The sequence below is a fragment of the Sus scrofa genome, chromosome 17, assembly GCF_054392235.1.
Source record: "Sus scrofa isolate SSC_HxYL_T2T_F1_AM1 chromosome 17, Sscrofa_HxYL_maternal_Yorkshire_Landrace_v2.0, whole genome shotgun sequence".
NCBI lineage: Eukaryota > Metazoa > Chordata > Mammalia > Artiodactyla > Suidae > Sus > Sus scrofa.
In genome coordinates, this window is record NC_139399.1 from 19,841,057 (window position 1) to 19,860,806 (window position 19,750).

Consider the following 19,750-nt stretch of genomic DNA (forward strand, 5'->3'; position numbering starts at 1 on the left):
TAAAATGTTCATATTCCACTTATATTCACAACAAAAGGAGAGGCAATTTCTACGTTCTGACATTATCGATGAATATCCATCAACTACAAATTACTAATACTTTTTTGGAAATATCTTCATCTGAAAAAAATCAGTAGCGGGTTACTATAGCTTAAATTACAAAAGAAATCAACTTGGGCTTTCAATTTTCTTTCTACATATTATGTTTACACATAAACATAAGGGGGTAGATACAACTACATCTGATTTCTGATGTATGTGGGTGTGTGTCTGGGGTTAGGGCGAGAGAATGAAGTGATTGTTTTAAAATAAAAATTGCCCTACAAATCTTAAAAGCATTTTTATTTTTTATTTTACTATTTATTTATTTATTTTTGTCTTTTGTCCTTTTACAGCCGCACTCACAGCATATGGAGATTCCCAGGCTAGGGGTCTAATTGGAGGTGTTGCTGCCAGCCTACACCACAGCCACAGCAACACCAGATCCAAGCCTCTTCGACCTACAACACAGCTCATGGCAATGCCAGATATTTAACCCATTGAGTGAGGCCAGGGCTCGAACCCGCAACCACATGGTTCCTGGTTGGATTCGTTTCTGATGTGCCATGATGGGAACTCCAAAAGCATTTTTATTCGTAACTCATTTGGCAAGCTAATGACTAGAGTGAAATCCCACATAGCACTCTCTGGCCCCAGGTTGACTTCCTCCATTGGTCTCCTGCCTCAGGTGTCCAGTGGCCTGAGCATTCTTTCCCAAGTCACATTTGAGTGTCAGGAGGGCACCCCTAGAAGGTGATGACTGCTCCAGAAAAGAGCAGGTTGTCGGATGTGTCCACCCATGACACTTTTTTTTTTTCGTCTTTTTAGGGCCAAACCTGCAGCATGTGGAAGTTCCCAGGCTAGGGGGTGAAATCGGAGCTGCAGCTGCCAGCCTCCCATAGCCACAGCAACTCCAGATCTGAGCCTCATCTGTGACCTACATCACATCTCACAGCAAGGCCATATCCTTAACCCACTGAGCAAGGCCAGGGATTGAACCCATGTCTTCATGGATACTAGTGGGTTCATTACCCCTGAGCCACAATGGGAATGCCTAAAGTAAAATATTATGATGACTGCACTTAGACAAGTGTCTTGCACTGGTGCCAAGAGTATAACAGGTTTTCTCATCTATAAAGTAAAGAGGTTGGGTTAGATCATCTCTAATGTCCCTCTTGGTCCCACCTAGGAAGCTGAGACTTGCTCAGCTTAACTGAATGGTTATTTTCCACCCCTATCTAGTTAACATGCAGACATAAATCTATCATCTGAATGTCACCCACTTTCCTCACAAGTAGCACCCAACTGCACTATGATAGGTCTAATATACTTGCTGGTAATGAAGTTTCAGCCTAAATCTCCTTAGTGGAGAGCTTTTTAGTCCATTTGCCTGGGAGGAGGGGAACACCCTCACCCCCATATGCGTTTAGTACTCTTTCAAACTCTTCTTAGCTTCACTGTGTCAAAAAGCAGAAGCCGGAGTTCCCCTTGTGGGTCAGCAGTAACCCAGCTAGTATCCATGAGGACACAGGTTCGATCCCTGGCCTCACTCAGTGGGATAAGGATCTGGCATTGCTGTGAGCTATAGTGTAGGTTGCAGATGGAGCTTGGATCCTGAGTTCCTGTGGCTGTGGCGTAGGCCAATGGCCACAGCTCTGATTCGACCTCTAGAATGGGAACTTCCATAGGCCCAAGGTGTAGCCCTAAAAAGCAAAAGCAAAAACAAAAAAACAAAACAAAACAAAAAACCCAAAAAACAAAGGCCAATTCATCAGGGCATAATAGAATGACTTTAAATGTTTACCTTACTACTCCACCACTGTGTCTTTTCTCCTAAAACAGTTAATAGTTGTTTTCAGGATATGTGATGCACATATCTTTGAACAACAGAACACACTTCTTTTCTCTTACAGATTTTAAAGAAACAGGCTTGCTATTGGTACTTGATTGTGTGTAGCTTGGTAGGGACTAGTCAATGTAAGTTATGTTTCTGCCCTGACAGAAAAATCCATAAATTTCAGTGGTTTAACAGGATAGACGTCATTTTTTCACTTCTGTCCCAGAATGTGTGCTGCTGAATGTTCTGGTTGCTCCAGGCCTTGGAGACTCTCAGAAAACAGGGGTGAGAATGTGGATCTGGAGATGTGAGGTGCCAGGCCTGGAAGTGGACACGTCACTGAGCAGAACTAGTAACACGGCCACCTAGACTCGATGGGGCTGGGACACCAGGCCCCTTGCTGTGCCCAGAAGGAGACCGAAGTGATCTGGCAAATACATAGGGTTGTTTCTGCCACATAGTCTGTGGTGAAGAGCTGTATTTTAGCAATGAGCTGAAGAAGAGGGACAGGAGAGAGAAAGCAGCTCATCCAGGTACATTTTCCATAAGACATCAAGGTGGTCCTCTAGTCTGTGACAGTTACAAGCTGAGGTTCTTCTGTTTGGGTGAGTTAGAAATGAAAGCATGGTAGAAGGTTAGAGACTAAGAAAGTGCATTATTTTTCAGTGTGTGGCTGTGCATGCATGCAGATCAGCGTGTGTGCGTGTGCGTGTGCATGCGTGTGTGTGTGTGTGTGTGTGTGTGTGTGTGTGTTTAGGGGATTATGTGTAGTATCTGGAGATAGTCTCTGTCTGACGTTGACTTCATATGTTTTCTTGGATGTCCCATCTCTTACTTTTCTAGAGTCTGAATTTGCTTATAATCCACCTTATTTCTTTTGCCATTGCCTTAAGTGTGAGCTCTTTCTAAGTTGCCAGCTTATGAAGCTAGAAAAAGAAAAGCAAAGTAAATCCAAGGTAAGCAGAAAAGTGCAAATAAGATAAGAACATGGCTATCAATAAATCAGGAAACAGAAAGAACAATATAGACAATCAATGAAACAGAAAGTTGATTCTTTAAGAAGATCGGTAAAATTGACAAGCCTCTAGCTAAACTGATGAAGAAGAAATAGAGACACTACACAAGTGACCAATCTTAAGAACAAAAGTGAGACCATAGAAACATTGGAGGAGGAGATCCTGCTGAATAGTATTGAGAACTATGTCTAGATACTCATGTTGCAACAGAAGAAAGGGTGGGGGAAAAAACTGTAATTGCAATGTATACATCTAAGGATAACCTGACCCCCTTGCTGTACAGTGGGAAAATAAAAAAATAAAAAAATAAAAAAGAAACATTGGAGGATAATAAGGAAATACTAAGGAAAACTTTATTCTAATAATTTTGTTGTCTTTTTTTGGCCATATCTGTGGCTTGTGGAAGTTCCCAGGCCAGGGATAGAACCTACGCCATGGTAGTAACAACGCCAGATCCTCAACTGCTAGGCCGCTAGGGAACTCCTATCCAAACAGCTTTGACCACATAGATGAAAAGGACAAATTCTTCAGCATTCACTTAAGCAGAAATAGATAACCTGAACAATTACATATAAGTAAATATTTTTATGTTATTATTACATATAATTATATATGTATTTTTAACAGAAATTGAATTTGTAATGAAAAATCTTCTCACAAGAAAACTTCAAGTCCAAATGGCATCGTAAGTAAATTATATGAAATAGTGGAGTTCCCTTTGTGGCTCAGTGGTAACGAACCCAACTAGTATCCATGAGAATGCTAGTTTGATCCCTGGCCTCACTCAGTGGGTTAAGGATCTGGCGTTGCTGTGAGCTGTGGTGTATGTTGAAGACACAGTTCTGATCCCTCATTGCTGTGGCTGTGGCATAGGCTGGCAGCTGCAGCTCCGATTCAACCCCTCACCTGGGAACATCCATATGCCAGAGGCGTGGCCTTAAAAAGCAATAAATAAATAAATAATATGAAATAGGAAGAAATAGTATGGATGAATTCTATACAAACTTTTAGAAAGTAGCAGAGGAGAAAAAAATTTCCAGCTTGTTGTTCCCTTTGTGGTTCAGCAGTAATGAACCTTGAGGACTCAGGTTCGATCCCTGGCCCCCCTCAATGAGGTAAGGCTCTGGCGTTGCCATGAGCTGTGGTGTAGCTCACAGACGCAGCTCAGATCCTGCATGGCTGTGGCTATGGTGTAGGCCTGCAGCTATAGCTCTGATTCGACCCATAGCCTGGGAACTTCCATATGCAGTAGGTGTGTCCTTAAAAAGACAAAAAAATAAATAAGTAAAATTCCCAGCTCATTTTACGAGGCCAGCATTACTTTAATCCTCAAACTAAAAAGATACATCACAAGGAAAGAAACCATAAACATAACCATGGAAGCAATAATAGCAAAAAATAATTAGCAAATTGAATCTGGCAACATATAGAAGTATAATTGTTATGAACTGAATTATGTTCCCCCAAATCATGTGTTGGAGCCTTAACCCTCTGTGTGATTCTACCTGAAGGTAGAGACTTTAAGCAGAAGGTTAGGGTTAAATGAGGTCAAGGTGAGGCTCTGATTCAATGGGACTGGTATTCTCATAGAGAAGAGGTACTGGGGGTGCGAGCACAGAGGAAAGGCCATGGGAGGACACCACCAGAAGGTGACATCCAAAAGCCAGGAAGAGAGGTCTCATAGAAACCAACTCTGCTGGCACCTTGGCCTTGGACTCCCAGCCTCCAGAACTGAGAGAATATAAATTTCTGTTGTTTAAGCCACACACTCTATAGAATTCTGTTGTGCCTGCTTTAGCAGCCTAATACAATATTTATTTTGATCAAAGGAGGTTTACCTCAGGAATGTAGAGTTGGTTTAACATTTGAAAATCCATCAACATAACTCACCAAAATTACAGCATAAGACGAAAAATTATGCAAATATCTCAGTGGATGCTGAAAAAGTGTTTGACAAAATTCAACACCCATTCATGATAAAATGCAAATGAACAAACATACGAAATTTCTCAACCTACTAGGAACAGAAAGGAACTTTTCAGAAGCTCCTTGGTGGCCTAGGTTTGGTGTTTTTCACTGCTGTGGCCTGGGTTTAAACCCTGATCTGGAGAGTTCCTGTTGTGGTGAAGCAGAAACAAATCTGACTAGTAGCCATTAGGATGAGGGTTCAATCCTTGGCCTGACTCGGTGGGTAAGGATCCAGTGTTGCCATAAGTTGTGGTGTAGGTCTCAGACATGGCTCGGATCTGGTGTTGCTGTGGCTGTTCTGTAAGCAGGCAGCTGTAGCTCCAAGTCGACCCCTAGCTTGTGAACCTCCATATGCCACAGGTGTGACTCTAAAAAGCAAAAAAAAAAAAAAAAAATCCACCCCCCAAAACAACCCCACAAACAGACAAAACCCCCTGGTGGTCTGGGAACTGAGGATCCCACATCAAGCCACTGCACGTTGCAGCCAAAAAAAAAAAAAAGAAAAAGAAAAAAGAAAGAAAGGAACTTTTCTCAATCTGATAAAAGGCATCTCCCAAAAATTTATAGTTTAACATCATACTTAATAGGGAAAGACCAGGAATTCCCACCGTGGTGCAGTGGTTAACGAATCTGAGTAGGAACCATGAGGTTGCAGGTTCAGTCCCTGGCCTTGCTCAGTGGGTTGAGGATCCAGCATTGCCATGAGCTGTGAGCAGACACGGCTCGGATCCTGCTTTGCTGTGGCTCTGGTATAGGCTGGTGGCTACGGTTCTGAATAGACCCCTAGCCTGGGAATCTCCATATGCCGTGGGAGTGGCCCTAGAAAAGGCAAAAAGACTATATATATATATGGAAAGACCAAATGCTTTCTCTCTAAGATCAGAAACTAGGCAAGGCTATCTGCTCTTATCGGTTCTATCCAGTATTGCTCTAAAGTTCTCACCAGTGCAATAAGGCAAGAAGTAAAACTGTCTTTATTCACAAATGACATGATCCCCTATGTAGAAAATCATAAGAAAGTTGTTAAAAACCTAGTAGAATAGTGAGGTCACAATAAGTAAAATTGGCAAGGATTCAAAATAAACACACAAAAATAAAATTTGTTTCTTTATATAAAAATTTTGAAAGTATAATTAAGAAAAGAATAACATTTACAATAGCATCAAAAAGCATGGAATACTTCAGTATAGAACTTAATAAAATATGTACCGATATGTACATTGAAAACCATATAAATTTGCTGAAAGAAATCAAGAGACTACATAAATGATGTATATCACATGTTCATGTTTCAGAAGACTAAGTGTTGTTGTGATTCTCAGAACTCTGCAAATTGACCTATAGATTCAGTGCAATCCCAATCAAAATCCTGGTAGGAATTTTAAAAGAAAATGACAAGTCGATTTCCAAAAGTGTTCCAAAACACTTTTGAAAAGAAAGAACAAAGTTGAAATATTTGTACTGCTCCATCTCAAGCTTTCCTGCCAAGCTAGTAATCAAGACCACGTATGGAGTTCCCGTCGTGGCGCAGTGGTTAACAAATTCGACTAGGAACCATGAGGTTGCGGTTCGGTCCCTGCCCTTGCTCAGTGGGTTAAGGTTCTGGCGTTGCCGGAGTTGTCTGTGTAGGTCGCAGACACAGCTCGGATCCTGTGTTGCTGTGGCTCTGGCATAGGCTGGCAGCTGTAGCTCCGATTAGACCCCTAGCCCGGGAACTTCCATATGCCACTGAAGCGGCCCAAGAAATGGCAAAAAGACAAAAAAAAAAAAAAAAAAAAAGACCCCACGTATTTTGTTAAGTACAGACATGTAGATCAATGAGCTAGAAGACAGAGTTAGAAAACAGACTTACACATGCATGCTCAATTGATTTCAACAAGATAATTAACATGAGAAAAGTGTAATTGCTTCAAGAATGATGTTAGAACAATTAGCTATCCAGGTAGGAAGGAAGGAACCTTAACCTTTAACTCATGCCATTAAATTAAGTTGTAATGCAAACTTAAGAGTGAAAATTTTAAAACTTCTAGAAGCAAAAATAGGAGAAAATCTTTGTGACATTACATTGGACAAAGATTTCCTAGGAAACGAAACAAAACAAACAAAAACACAAACTTGGAAAAAAAGGTAGACTGGGCCTCATTTAAATTAAAAACTTTTCCTCATCAGAGACACTTGAGAGATAGAAAAGAAAAACCAAAAATGGAGAAAATTATATGTATTTAGAAAATACAAATACATTTGTAAATAATCAGTTACAAAATACGTATCTGATACAGAACTTAGATTTAGGATATATAAAGAATTCTTACAACTCAAGAAGAAGACAATAAGATTTCATTTTAGAAAATGGGCAAAAGATTTACATGACACTTTACAAAAGATGATATACAAATTGAAAACAAGCACATAGGATGCTCAACTGTTCATCATTAAGAAATGCTAATCAAAATACAATGAAATACCACTCTACATTTCACAAAAGGCAAAAATAAATTTTTTAAATGACAATATCTAATGTTGACAACAATATAGAATATTGGGACTCAAACATTGCAGATGGGAAAGCAAAATAACATGAGCACTTTGGAAAATGTTTTGATTTTTTTTTTTAATTAAGTTAAACATACGTTAACCATATGACCCAGAAATATCACTTCTGGATATTTATCCAAAAAAAAAAAAAACCATATGTACACACAAAAACTTGAATATAGATACTCACATTTTCTTTGCAATAGCCCCAAACTGGACACAACCTAAATGTCTATAACCTGGTGAATCAATAAATTGTATATCCATACAATGGAACAACACTGAACAAAATAAAGAGGAACAAACTACAAATCCATATAAAAGCATGCATGAATCTATGTGAAAGAAGGCAGACAATAAAAGGTTTCATACAGCGTGATTACATCCTGTGGAATTCTCCAAAAGGGAAAACTACAGTGAAGAGAAAATTGGGTAGGGGGAGTTCCTGTCTTAGCTCAGCGGTTAACGAACCTGACTGGTATCCATGAGGACACAGGTTCAATCCCTGGCCTCGCTCAGTGGGTTAAGGATCCAGTGTTGCCTTGAGCTGTGGTGTAGATCCCAGACATGGCTCGGATCTCTCTGCTGTGGCTGTGGTGTAGGCTGGCAGCCGCAGCTCCAATTCCACCCCTAGCTAGGGAACTTCCGTATGCCTTGGGTGCGGCCCTAAAAAGACTAAAAAAAAAAAAAAGTGGGTAAGTAGTTGCTTAACTTCCAGGGTCTGGAGGGAGGAGTTGACTGCAAAGGGGCGTGGGACAAGGGGTGAAATACTTAGGATGCCAGAAATATGTTATGGAATCAGGATTCTTGTTCATGCAGTTGAAAGCATGAACTCTGCCAACACGCAGGCAGCAGGCAAGCAACATCTTTATTACAGGAAAGCAAATAGCTCCCAGGGCTGCTGGGAGCAGGGAGAAGAGCTTCCCACTCTCTATTGTGCTACAGGGGTTTTTATCCCTTAAAGATGGGGGAGGGGGGTACGAACGTGGTGTCCAGAAAGATGTGTTTTTCTCCTTTTGGCCTTCCTCAATTACCTGTATCGGTCCTTGTCCAATACAGGTCTTAGAGGTAGAAATGTCCTATAAGTCTCATGGTCTCTTTGCCCTTTTCTTCCTGTAAACTGACTCACAGGGGGATGAATGTCCAGCTGGGCATAGGTACACTCCCTACAGTAAACAAGCCCTGTGGGGATGTTACCCCCTGGAGCCCTTAAGCCACAAATGTTAACCAATTGCCATATCAAAGAATGCAGCAAAGCCCATGCTCCTACACTGACGACCTGAGTTAGTATTCTGCCTCAATACCTTGACTGTAGTGGTGATTTACAGAACTCTATACATTTGCCAAAGCGCACCAACCTGTGCACGTTACAATTCTTATCACCAATTCCAATGTGTGTGGGTTTTGTTCCACACCACTAAGCAATTCCCCAGTGCCAGCAGGGTGTCCTACAATTCAAGTTCATCTGCCACTATCTACCTGGAAATAGTATCACATCTCACAGGTGAAACTAAAGGCAAGATTGTGTGCCACGAGTTCACCAACCTGGAAGCTCGGTGAACCTCGTCCTTTTTGATCTTTAAGGAGGTTTCATTTCATAGGCACGGTTGATCAAATCATGGGCAATGGGCATCAATTCAACCACCAGCCCCTCGCCCCTTCCCAGAGGTCAAGGGGGTGGGACTAAACTTTCTAACCCTCTAATCACAAGGTTGGTTCTCCTGGCAATCAGCCCCTACCCTCCTCGGAGATCCAAAAGGCACTTCATTAACATAACAAAAGACTCTTGCTCCTATCTCTTAGGAATTCCAGGGCTTTTTTTTTTCGTTTTAGGGCCGCACCCTTGGCTTGTGGAAATTCCCAGGCTAGGGGTCCTATCGGAGCTACAGCTGCAGGTCTACATTACAGCCACAACAATGCCAGATCCGGGCCTAGGCGTCTGCACCCTCCACCACAGCTCACAGCAGTGCCCTATCCTTAACCCCACTGAGTGAGGCCAGGTATCCAACCCGAAACCGCATGGTTCCTAATCGGATTCATTTCCGCTGCGCCACAATGGGAACTCCCTGGTTTGTTACCTCTGAGCCACAATGGGAACTCTTCAGCAAAGTAGTTTTTACTTGGAATCCCCCTTCAGTACAAACTCTGCTTTTGAAACAATTCCTTTTCGTGGGAATAATGCTGAAAAAGTGATTTGTTTTTTGAGGGAAATAGGGACTTTTCCCCAAACATTTTCAGTAATTATTTGGAGGGTAAAGAGGTTTCTAATGGAGTAGGAGGTGCAGCTAGGTTTTCGAGTGTGAAATAGAAAAACAGCTGGACCTACCCTACGTAACTTAGTTTTTGTTCCTAATGGTTGAGTCAGTACTTAGTACTGTACTAAAAAGCTTTACATTCTCAGCAAAACAAACTAGGGTGATCATACGGTATCTTTTTTTTTTTCATCTTCTTCTTTTTAGGGCCACACCTGGGACATATGGAAGTTCCTAGGCTAGGGGTCAAATCAGAGCTGCAGCTGCCAGCCTACATCACAGCCACAGCAACATCAGATGTGAGCTGAAGCTTTTGATCATATGATGTTTTTGGACCAAACTTTCACTTATCATTTATTTAGTGCTTCCCATGCACTAAACCCCACGTGAGACAGTGCTGTCCAACAGAACTCTCTGCGGTGTGTCTGCACACTCTAAATACAGCAGTCAGTACCCCATTTCAAATACGACTAGCAGGGCTGACAAGCTGGGTTTTAATTTATTCTAATTATTTTACATGTCAATGGCTTCATATGGCTAGGAGTTATCAAAGTGGACAGGACAGTTAAAGGAATAGAGAATCTGAAGTGTCTCAATATTCACAATGCAGTTGTGGTGGATTGGGCTGGGTGTAGAAGTAGGATTTCTTCAGTGGTTCCTGTCCACCGGGGTAGCAATCTTTCAGAATCATCACGTTCGAACGTATGAATCAACAATGGAGGTGACTAAGGCCGTATCCAGAGGTACAATATGTAATGTATATACTTAAATGTCCTTGTAAATCTATGTGTACACGTCTTTATAGCGAGAAAAAAGTGCTCTTTCGAGTCAAGAAATAAAAGAGGATAGTAGGCGGGATGGGGCTCCTCCTGTCTCAGGTTCTACTGAGGTGTCAGTGCATCCGATGAAAGTACATCAAAGTGGATGTGAGACAGACCACTATCCCCTGCATAGATTTTTTTTGGGGGGAGGCGCGGAACCTGTGGCATGTGGAAGTTCCCAGGCTAGAGGTGGAATCTGAGCCGCAGCTGCAGGCCTATGCCACAGCAGCCACAGCAACTCAGGATCAAGGCTAGCATCGGTGACCTACACGGCAGTTCACCGCAAGGGCGGATCCTTAACCCTGAGCGAGACCACGGATCGAACCTACATCCTCATGGTTACTAGTCAGGTTCATTACCCCTGAGCCACAACAGGAACTCCCTACACAGATTTTTAAGGAAATGGTCCTGAGATCCTGTTGCACAACCTTGGACCCCAAAGTCAGATCAGAGCTATAAAAAGAAGGGAGTACGAGGAGTTTGGGAGCGGATGGAGTCAGGAGCTATATAGCCTGGTTCAACTCCCCATTAGGGGAAGGTGAGAGGTCCTATTCTGAGACCCCAAGCCCTGTAAAGGGACTTCAGAGAGATCTGTTGGAGAAATCTGAAGTTGTCCCCCATACCTGGAAAACACTGAGGATGGTGGCCTCGCTCACACCCCAGAACGCTAATGGAGACTGCTGCTTCTGGGGAACTCAGTGTAACAGAGAGCTGATGTGGTCTGGGGCAGGGCCAGAGGTCCTCTGCTGTGTGGTTGGGGTTAGCTTGCACTCCCAGAGTTGCTGTGCATGTTCCGTGGATCGGATGTGGGCCACTCGCAAGACAATTGGCCTGGGGTCTATCTTCTTGAGGTCTATCCAGCGGGGTAGGCTGCAGAGCCTCAGCAGGAAGAGGTGTCCCGGGGGTCCTGAGGACTGAGGCATAGGAACAGAGGTTGTCACCCACCTTCTTAGAGAAGAAGATTGGATGTTAGGTCAAGATTGGGCTAACCAGGACTGGATAGTTAATTACTGAATTGATCCTGTGTTTAGAGTGAGATGAACAATTTGTAGGTCCACCAAATTTTCATTTAATGCCAGGGAAGAACTTCTTCCACTGAATGAAACGCTAACGGAGGACAGTTTTGCTTACACCAGGAATGGAACTTATTCAACATCCTAGGTCTCGTACATATACTGATTCCATTAGATTTTTCTTGTAACCATTCCAAGAAGCTGTTGTTGGTTGGCAGTTCCTTTCTTTTGCAACAACCACAAAAAACAAAAAACCAAGTTAATTACAAATTAATTAACACACAATTCTATCAGCATGGAAAGCCATATATTCATTAAATGTCTTTTTTTTTTTTTTTTCTTTAGAGCCATACCCGTGGCATTATGGAGGTTCCCAGGCTAGGGGTCTAATCAGAGCTGTAGCTGCAGGCCCATGCCAGAGCCACAGCAACGCCAGATCCGAGCCGCGTCTGCGACTTACACCACAGCTCAGGGCAATGCCAGATCCTTAACCCTCTGAGCGAGGCCAGGGATCGAACCCGAAACCTCATGGTTCCTAGTCGGATTTGTTTCTGCTGCGCCGTGACAGAAACTCCTTAATTAAATATCTTTTAGTTAATTCTAGAAGTAATTATTTTTGTAAAGAAGTAGTAAACAGATATAACTAGGTCAGACATGAAAAATTAGTTTGAGACAAAGTGAGAAATTGCTAGAATTATAGGTCTACAACACTCTCTTCCATTCTTCTTGAAAATAATAGAACGTTGTGGTAGAAAGAGAGGGATGATTACAGGGTATAGGGAGAGAGCAGAGTAGAGAAATGGCTGGTTGAAAACTTCAGAGTGGAAAAAGTCTCACATACAAATAACCTGAAAATATCCCATTGAAGAACATCTCTTTGGGGTGTTTCTGTTGTGGTGCAGTGGAAACGAACCAGACTATTAACCATGAGGTTGAAGGTTCCATCCCTGGCCTCACTCAGTGGGTTAAGGATCAAGCGTTGCCATGAGCTGCGGTGTAGGCTGCAGAAGTGGCTCAGATCTGGCATTGCTGTGGCTGTGCTGTAGGCTAGCAGCTGTACTTCCGATTCGACCCCTAGCTTGGGAACCTCTATATCCAAAAGGCTGAGGCCCTAAAAAACAACAACAAAAAAGAACATCTATTTGGGGAGTTCCCTGGTGGCCTAGTGGTTAGAGATCCAGCATTGTCACTGCTATGGCACAAGTTTGATTCCTGGCCCTTACACTACTGGCACAGTCAGAACAAAAGTTCTTACCCAAGTCCCTAACTTCTTTCTTTCTTTTTTTTCTTTTTTTTTTTTTTTTTTTTGCTTTTCAGGGTCACAGCTGTGGCACATGGAAGTTCCCAGGCTAGGGATCTAATCAGAGCTACAGTTGCCCATCTATGCCACAGCCACAGCACTGCCAAATCTGAGCTGCCTTTGCAACATACACCACTGCTCACAACAACACTGGATCCTTAACCCACTGAGCAAGGCCAGGGATCCAACCTGCGTACTCACGGATGCTAGTCAGATTTGTTTCCACTGAGCCACGAAGGGAACTCCGCTTGCCCCCAATTTTTTACCTTTGTATCGGATGCTCCTATTTTCTCTTTCCCATTCACTCCATTGGGGCTCTCATTCATTTCATGGGTGTAAATACCATTTCTCTGCTAACTTCCAAATATATAGTTCCAGCACCAACCTCTGCTCTGAATTCTGATCCCCAATTGTTTTCGAGACACTTCTGATAGGCATCTGAAAGGCTCCTGTAACTAGCACGTCCAAACCATGGGCCGACCGCCCCAGCCCAGTCCTGCTCCTCTCTGAGTCTCCCCAGCCCAGTTAACCAACTCCATCTTTTTAGAGATTCTCTCTACAAACCCATGGAGTCATCCTTGACTCTTTCTCCTGCACTCCCCATCTATCAGCAAATACTGTCAGCTCAACCTTCAAAACATGACAGACTCTGAACACTCCTCACCACCTCCTTTGCTGCTACCATTCTCTGCTTGGGTTGCTGCATCAACCTCCTAATTCACCTCTCTGTTCCCCACACCTGTACAAGGTGATCTGGGTCAAACATGAATCAGATTACACGACTCTTCTGCTCAAAAACTTCCAAAGTCATTTGAAATCCCATATCCTTCCAATGGCCTGAGACCACACATCACGGGCCCTGCCACCCACCACCTGTCACTCATTCAGCTCTCAGTTATGGCCTCTGTACCTGTAACCCCTCATTTGTTGGCAAGGCTTATTCCTCATCTCCTTCCAGTCTCACCTTCTCTCTTCTCTTGACCTCTGGTACTTAACATCAAGTTATCCTTTCTCTTTCCACATTAGGCTCCTGGGTGGACTTGGGGGATGGTATGGTATTGGATAAATAGATCAGCCTGTGTCTCTTTCAGAACTGCTGCCTCCTTCCTCCTTTTGCCAGGTGGATGTTTGTGTATTTTGTCACCGAACTTGAGCACAATTGTGATCATTTGAGCTGGGTGTCTGGGATCTCTGGGGGCTAGAGTAGAAGAAATGGGAATTCATACTGTATTACCAATATTTCCACAAGCCAGTATTTCCATTCAAATATTTACACACGAGATACATGCTGGCAAAATGTCAACCTTTATTTGATTTGTTTTGGGGTTTACCAACTCAGAAGTGACAACAATGGTTAATTTATGTTGATCAGAATCTCCAACATTTATGATTTTGATTATTTAATGTGGGAAAATGAATTTAATAGATGTGATCAGCTTTGTAAGTAATATCTTAAAACACGTCGGATTCAGGGAGAAAAAAGTAAAAATTTCCTTTGTGATGAGAAAGTTTCTATTGCTTAATTTAAAAATCTTTTTATTGAAGTGTAGTTGATTTACAATGTTGTGTTAATTTTGCTATATAGAAATTAACTTTTGAAATATTCTTTTCTATTATGGTCTATCACAGGATATTAAATAGAGTTCTCCGTGCTATACAGTAGGACCTCATTGCTCATCCATTCTATTTATACTAGTTCGCATCTACAACCCCAAACTCACAATCCCTTGGCAACCACAATTCTTTTCTCCATGTCTGTGAGTCTGTTTCACAGATAGGTTTGTTTGTGCCATATTTTAGATTCCACATATAAGCGACATATGATGTTTGTTTCTCTCTTTCTGACTCACTTCACTTAGTTTGATAATCTCTAGGTCCATCCATGTTGCTGTGAATGGCAGTATTTCATTCTTTTCGGCTGCTCCTGTGGCATGTGGAAGTTCCTGGGCCAGGGGTTGAACCCATGCCACAAGAGTGATCTGAGCCACTGCAGTGATAATGCTGTATCCTTAACCTACTATGCCACAAGGGAACTCCCTATTTCATTCTTTTTTTTTATGGCTGAGTAATGTTTCATTGTATATATGTACCACATCTTCTTTATCCATTCCTCTGTTGATGGACATTTAGGTTGCTTCATTGGCTGCTGTAAATGGTGCTGCTATAAACATATGGGTGCATGTATCTTTTCAAATTAGAGTTTTGTCTGGGTATAAGCCTAGGAGTTGGATTGCAGGATCATACGGCAACTCTATTTTTAGTTTTTTTGAGGAAACTCCATACTATTTTCCATAGTGGTTTCACCAATTTACATTCCCACCAATAGTGTACAATGGTTCCCCTTTCCCCATACCCTCTCCAGCACTTATTATTCAGAGACTCATTAATGATGGCTATTCTGACTGGTGTGCAGTGGTGCTTCATTATAGTTTTGATTTGCACTTTTCTAATATTTTGTTGCTTAACTTTTGGGTTACCTCTTCATCAAACATTTACTTGGGCCAGGAATTTTACCTAACTTTTCCTGCTCCTAACAATTCTTCAGGCTACTATTATCCTCTTTCTGTAATTGAGGAAACAGAGACTCAGATTAGATGTCTATTACCAGGTCCCTTAACTAGTAAGCTTATGTAAATCCAGGTCTACTCTGCCTCTTTAGTCATGTCTGGGTGTAGCTGGGTATTGAGCTCAAATCCTGATTTTCCATTTATGAGCTGTTGGTTTATTTTCAAATTAAAGGCTACTAAGCCAGTGGTCTAGCCTCAGGTAACAACTACTTTTCCTACCTGGTTTTATTACTGATTTTTTTTTTTGCCAACAAATCATCAGACTTCAAGGAAGGCAGGAGTTTACTGAGAATAGGCACATACGGACTAGGACTATCTTTGGGTAATTCTGCAAGGGTGAGGGCAGGATCCATAAAGGAGAAATATGCCCAAGTAATGGGGTACTTTAAAATCTACACATCTGACCCAACCTCTGCTCTGCTTTTTTTCTTTTTAGGGCCACAAAGAAGTTTCTGGGCTAGGGGTAAAATTGGAACTGCAGCTGTAGGCTTATGCCTCAGCAATACCGGATCCAGAGCTGCATCTGCCACCTAAGTACGCTGCAGTCACTGCAACACCAGATCCTTGACCCACTGAGCAGGGCCAGGGATCAAACTGGCATCCTCATGGATACTAGTTGGGTTTCTTACCACTGAGCCATAACTGGAAATACAAGATCATTTTCAGAAATTGGAATGGATTTGTATAAATGCACCCACCTCTCATTAGGTTCTGCTGGTGGGTGCCATTTGGCTGGCTGACAGTTGTGAATGGAGCAAAACAAAAGCAGGCCACTCAGGTGCTTTGCTGCATCTGGACCTGGTGGGCTGGCTTTGTGCCACTAAGGAACTGATCCTCAATCCCCGGCTCAAAGCTTGGCCACGTTAGTCATTTCCCTTTATTTGGGCATCTCCCACCGGTCCCAAGAGGGCAGACATTAAAGCCCTGACACCCTCCTACCATAAGCACATGCAGCGGGCCACAGGGCTCTGCTCCAGGTGCTGGCACCAGGGCTCTCATTGGGGTGTTATGTCCCCCCTCCTTTGCCAGCGGAGGAAGCTTCCAGGGGACGAGGGAGGTGCAATTCAGACTCAAAGTGCAGTTCACGCCTGTACCCACCCCCGTCCCGCACATTCTGGGTGCGCGGTGGCGGTGAGGGCCTGTCCCCGCGCGGGACCCGCCTCCAGGAGGTGGGTCCTGGGAAGGGTCGGGGAGTGCCGGCAAGCAAAACCCAACAGGGACCCTAAAGGTTCCCCGCGCGGCTGCCGCGACCCAAGGGGACGCGTGGGCATGTCGGACGCTAGTCCCCGGACCACGCGAGACGCCGCCCGCCTCCCGTCACGCGGCACCGCTTGACAGCAAAGTCCGTCGGAAGCGCCTCACTTTCCTCAGAGAGACCACGAAGCAACAGGCAGGCTTCCGCTGGAGGCCAGCGACGGGCAGCCTCGTGGGAGGAGAGTAAGCGGGCCTGCCCCTCCGTCGTCCCCGCCCGCCCCCGCCCCCGCCCCCGCCCCCGCCCCCGCCCCCGTTCCGCGGGGCCCCGCCCCCGCACTCCCCGCCCCCGCGCCCTGCCCCTCCCCCTCCTCGGCACCGCCCACCCCGCCCCGGGCTGCCCCTCCCCCTCGCCCCCGCTCGGTCCGGCGCTCCCCTCCCTCCTCCTCCCCGGCCCCGCCCCCTGCCCCCTCCCGGGGCCCCCAGGCGCCGCTGTCCCTCGCAGCCCAGCCGCATCCTCCGCCAGGGAGCGCGCTCCTCGCCCGCCGGCGTCCCGGGCCGACAAAGAGCTCGCCGGTCGCCTGCCGGCAGTCTGGCCCTGAGGCTCGGGCGGCTCGGCGGGCGATGGGAGATGGAAGGAAGCGACGCCGCGGTGAGGCTTGACCGGCGGGCGGGGCGGGGCGCGGGCACTCGGGCCGTCGGGGCGGCTGCGCGGGGCGGCGCGGGTCCCGATCCGGGTCCGGGTCCCGCCGCTGACGTGGGGTCTGGAGCCGTTTCTCCCCGCCGTGCCCCTTTGTGCCTCGAGGAGCTGGAAAGCTCGCCCCGTGGGGCTGGGAGCTTCCCCTTCGACCCCTGCCTCCAGCCGCGAGGCGGGGTGCCTGGGCTGCAGGTCAGGTTTCTCCGTCAAAAGGGCCGGGAAGCCCGCGCCGCCAGAGGAGCCGGCCGGGAGGAGGGCTGGGCTCCTCCGGACGTTACAGCCATTGGGATCCCGTAATTTTAAGTTTAAGTTTGTCCGCGGTCTTTTGCTGGGACTTGTAGCAAATGATGCTCAGAGGTTTAAAACAGGTACCGCTTAGAGAGCGTGGGTTTAATGTGGTCGGAGGCCTTGATGGCAGACGCTCCTCGGAGGAGGTGGTGGGCGCGACGATTTCATTTCCCACAGACCTTGCGGATCCTTGTTTCCACGCGGGAATAACTCTTGAGTGGGTCCAGATGTTGGTGTAGGGAAGAGGGGTTCTGGAACATTTTTCTCTGGAATTCTGGGAGCAAACTGTAATAGAATAGCTGCAAAGGATTTTGCAGAGCCCCGGAGCTAGGTGATTGTCACAGGCTCTCTGCTGTCCAGGAGGCTGCTTTCTAGGAGGAGCGGCGAGCATGGATGTGATGGAGGAACCCCGAGGAGGGAGGAACCCCCAAGGGCCTGGACCTCCTCTGCAACGAAGTTGAACTGGACCTTGAATAGGAGGCTGGGGTGGCTGTCAGTGTGGGGGGGTGGGGGGTGGGGGAGGTTGCTCCCTGCTAAAGGAAAGGAAATACACTTTCTTGGTAGCTTCTTCCAAAAAATACTTTACCATCCTTCCCAAGAGTATTTCCAGATCAAGAGGTACTCTTCTAAAAAGTCATGAAATTCTCTTCACTTAAAAATGCAACATGCTCAACAGAAACAGCAAAACAAAGCAAAATAAATGGACACCTTCCCACACAATTCTTAGTGGCTTGATGCATGTCGTTCTACAGCTTTATGTATTCATGCACAAATCAGATCATAAACCTATGAGTTTGTCTTGTTTGTCAGATATTTCATTAATATACACTTTTGGTACTCAAAGGAGCAGAGTGGTACTGTGGAAAGTAATTAGACTAGTAGGTAGGATACCTGGCTTGTAGGTTTTGTCACTGGCTGAATTTTTGCCACTGCCTTGGGCACATCATTTAACTTCTGTATGATAAGCAGATTGAGTAGATAGATGCTCTCTCAGGGCCTTCCAGCCCCAGCATTTTATGGTTTCAAGCCTAAACATGTATATGCTCTCCTTATTCAGTGATGTATTCTCAACTTGACCTTCTGTCTCTTAGTTCGTATGTTCTGTGTACGGTTCAGCACTTTTATCCTGGCCATTAGTTGGGCCAGGCTGAAGCTGTAAGGCTGAAATAACCTTATTTTAAGATGAAATTCCACGGTTGAATGTTGTGTTTAAAAATGCGAGTGTAAGAAGCTTGATTTGCAAATCTCAATGAGTGTTGGCTTGAAAAAAGGTTTTGTTGGCACTGTTCATTCGTGACCAAAGAATAATACATGCTTTACTGTGTACATTGTATTGAGGTTCAATTTTGCTTTTAATTAAATAGTAGCAATTTAAAAAATGAGATACCTTGGGAATCCTTTTCAGCTAATAAATCTTGGGAATTTGGAAATAAAAATAATATGACAGTAAATTATCTCACTGAAAAAGGAAAATTCAGAGATACTTTCCATCAACAACTCTTTGCTTTCTAAAACCTTGTTTTTTTTTTTTTTTTTTTTTTTTTTTTTGTCTTTGCTGTTTCTTTGGGCCGCTCCCGCGGCATATGGAGGTTCCCAGGCTAGGGGTCCAATCGGAGCTGTAGCCACCAGCCTACGCCAGAGCCACAGCAACGCAGGATCCGAGCCGCGTCTGCAACCTACACCACAGCTCACGGCAACGCCGGATCCTTAACCCACTGGGCAAGGGCAGGGACCGAACCCACAACCTCATGGTTCCTAGTCGGATTCGTTAACCACTGCGCCACGACGGGAACTCCTAAAACCTTGGTTTTTATCTTATTTGTTTGCTGACCCTGTGGAAGATATGAGTGAGATTTAGCCTGGCATTGCATTAAAAAAAAAAACATGTCCAAGGCATTACTCTTTTTAGAGGTGACTTTTTTCTTTAGAAATTCTCGGTCGTCTGTTATATATTATTCATAAACTAAGACACCAGTGTGGTAATAGATTAATTTCAGTCTTGGTTAAGAAATGCTGAGGCAAAAAGAACCATGTGAATGTTGAAATATGTATGTGCTTTGGCCTTCAGTCTGGTTTGTTTGAGGTTTACCTGAGGTAATTTGTCATTTAGCAATTATGAAAAGAGCATTTCTTTGTGCTTGGGCTGGATTAGGAGATCATTCTCAGTTTTTAGAAATGGATTCAGACATGGTTGAGGTTTAGGCAGTCCGAGACCTAATCTGGTGC

General features: G+C 44.5%; 1 protein-coding gene across 8 annotated transcripts in view; it reads left to right on the forward strand.

Annotated features, from left to right (window-relative positions):
• PSD3 (pleckstrin and Sec7 domain containing 3) overlaps nucleotides 1-19,750 on the forward strand; it is a 626,723-nt gene that overhangs the window by 156,499 nt on the left and 450,474 nt on the right. For 2 of the 8 annotated variants that reach the window (XM_085004348.1, XM_085004351.1), the window contains exon 1: nucleotides 16,515-16,785. The exons of 3 other annotated variants lie outside the window; for them this stretch is intronic. Coding sequence is in view for 3 of the 5 variants with exons in the window: in XM_085004349.1 (XP_084860475.1) it covers nucleotides 17,171-17,428 (258 nt within the window). In the remaining 2 variants the exon portion in view is untranslated. Of the gene's footprint in view, nucleotides 1-16,514; nucleotides 16,786-17,128; nucleotides 17,429-19,750 lie in introns of those variants that run through there. 3 more of the 8 variants (XM_085004347.1, XM_021077992.2, XM_085004349.1) reach the window with 2 other exon arrangements.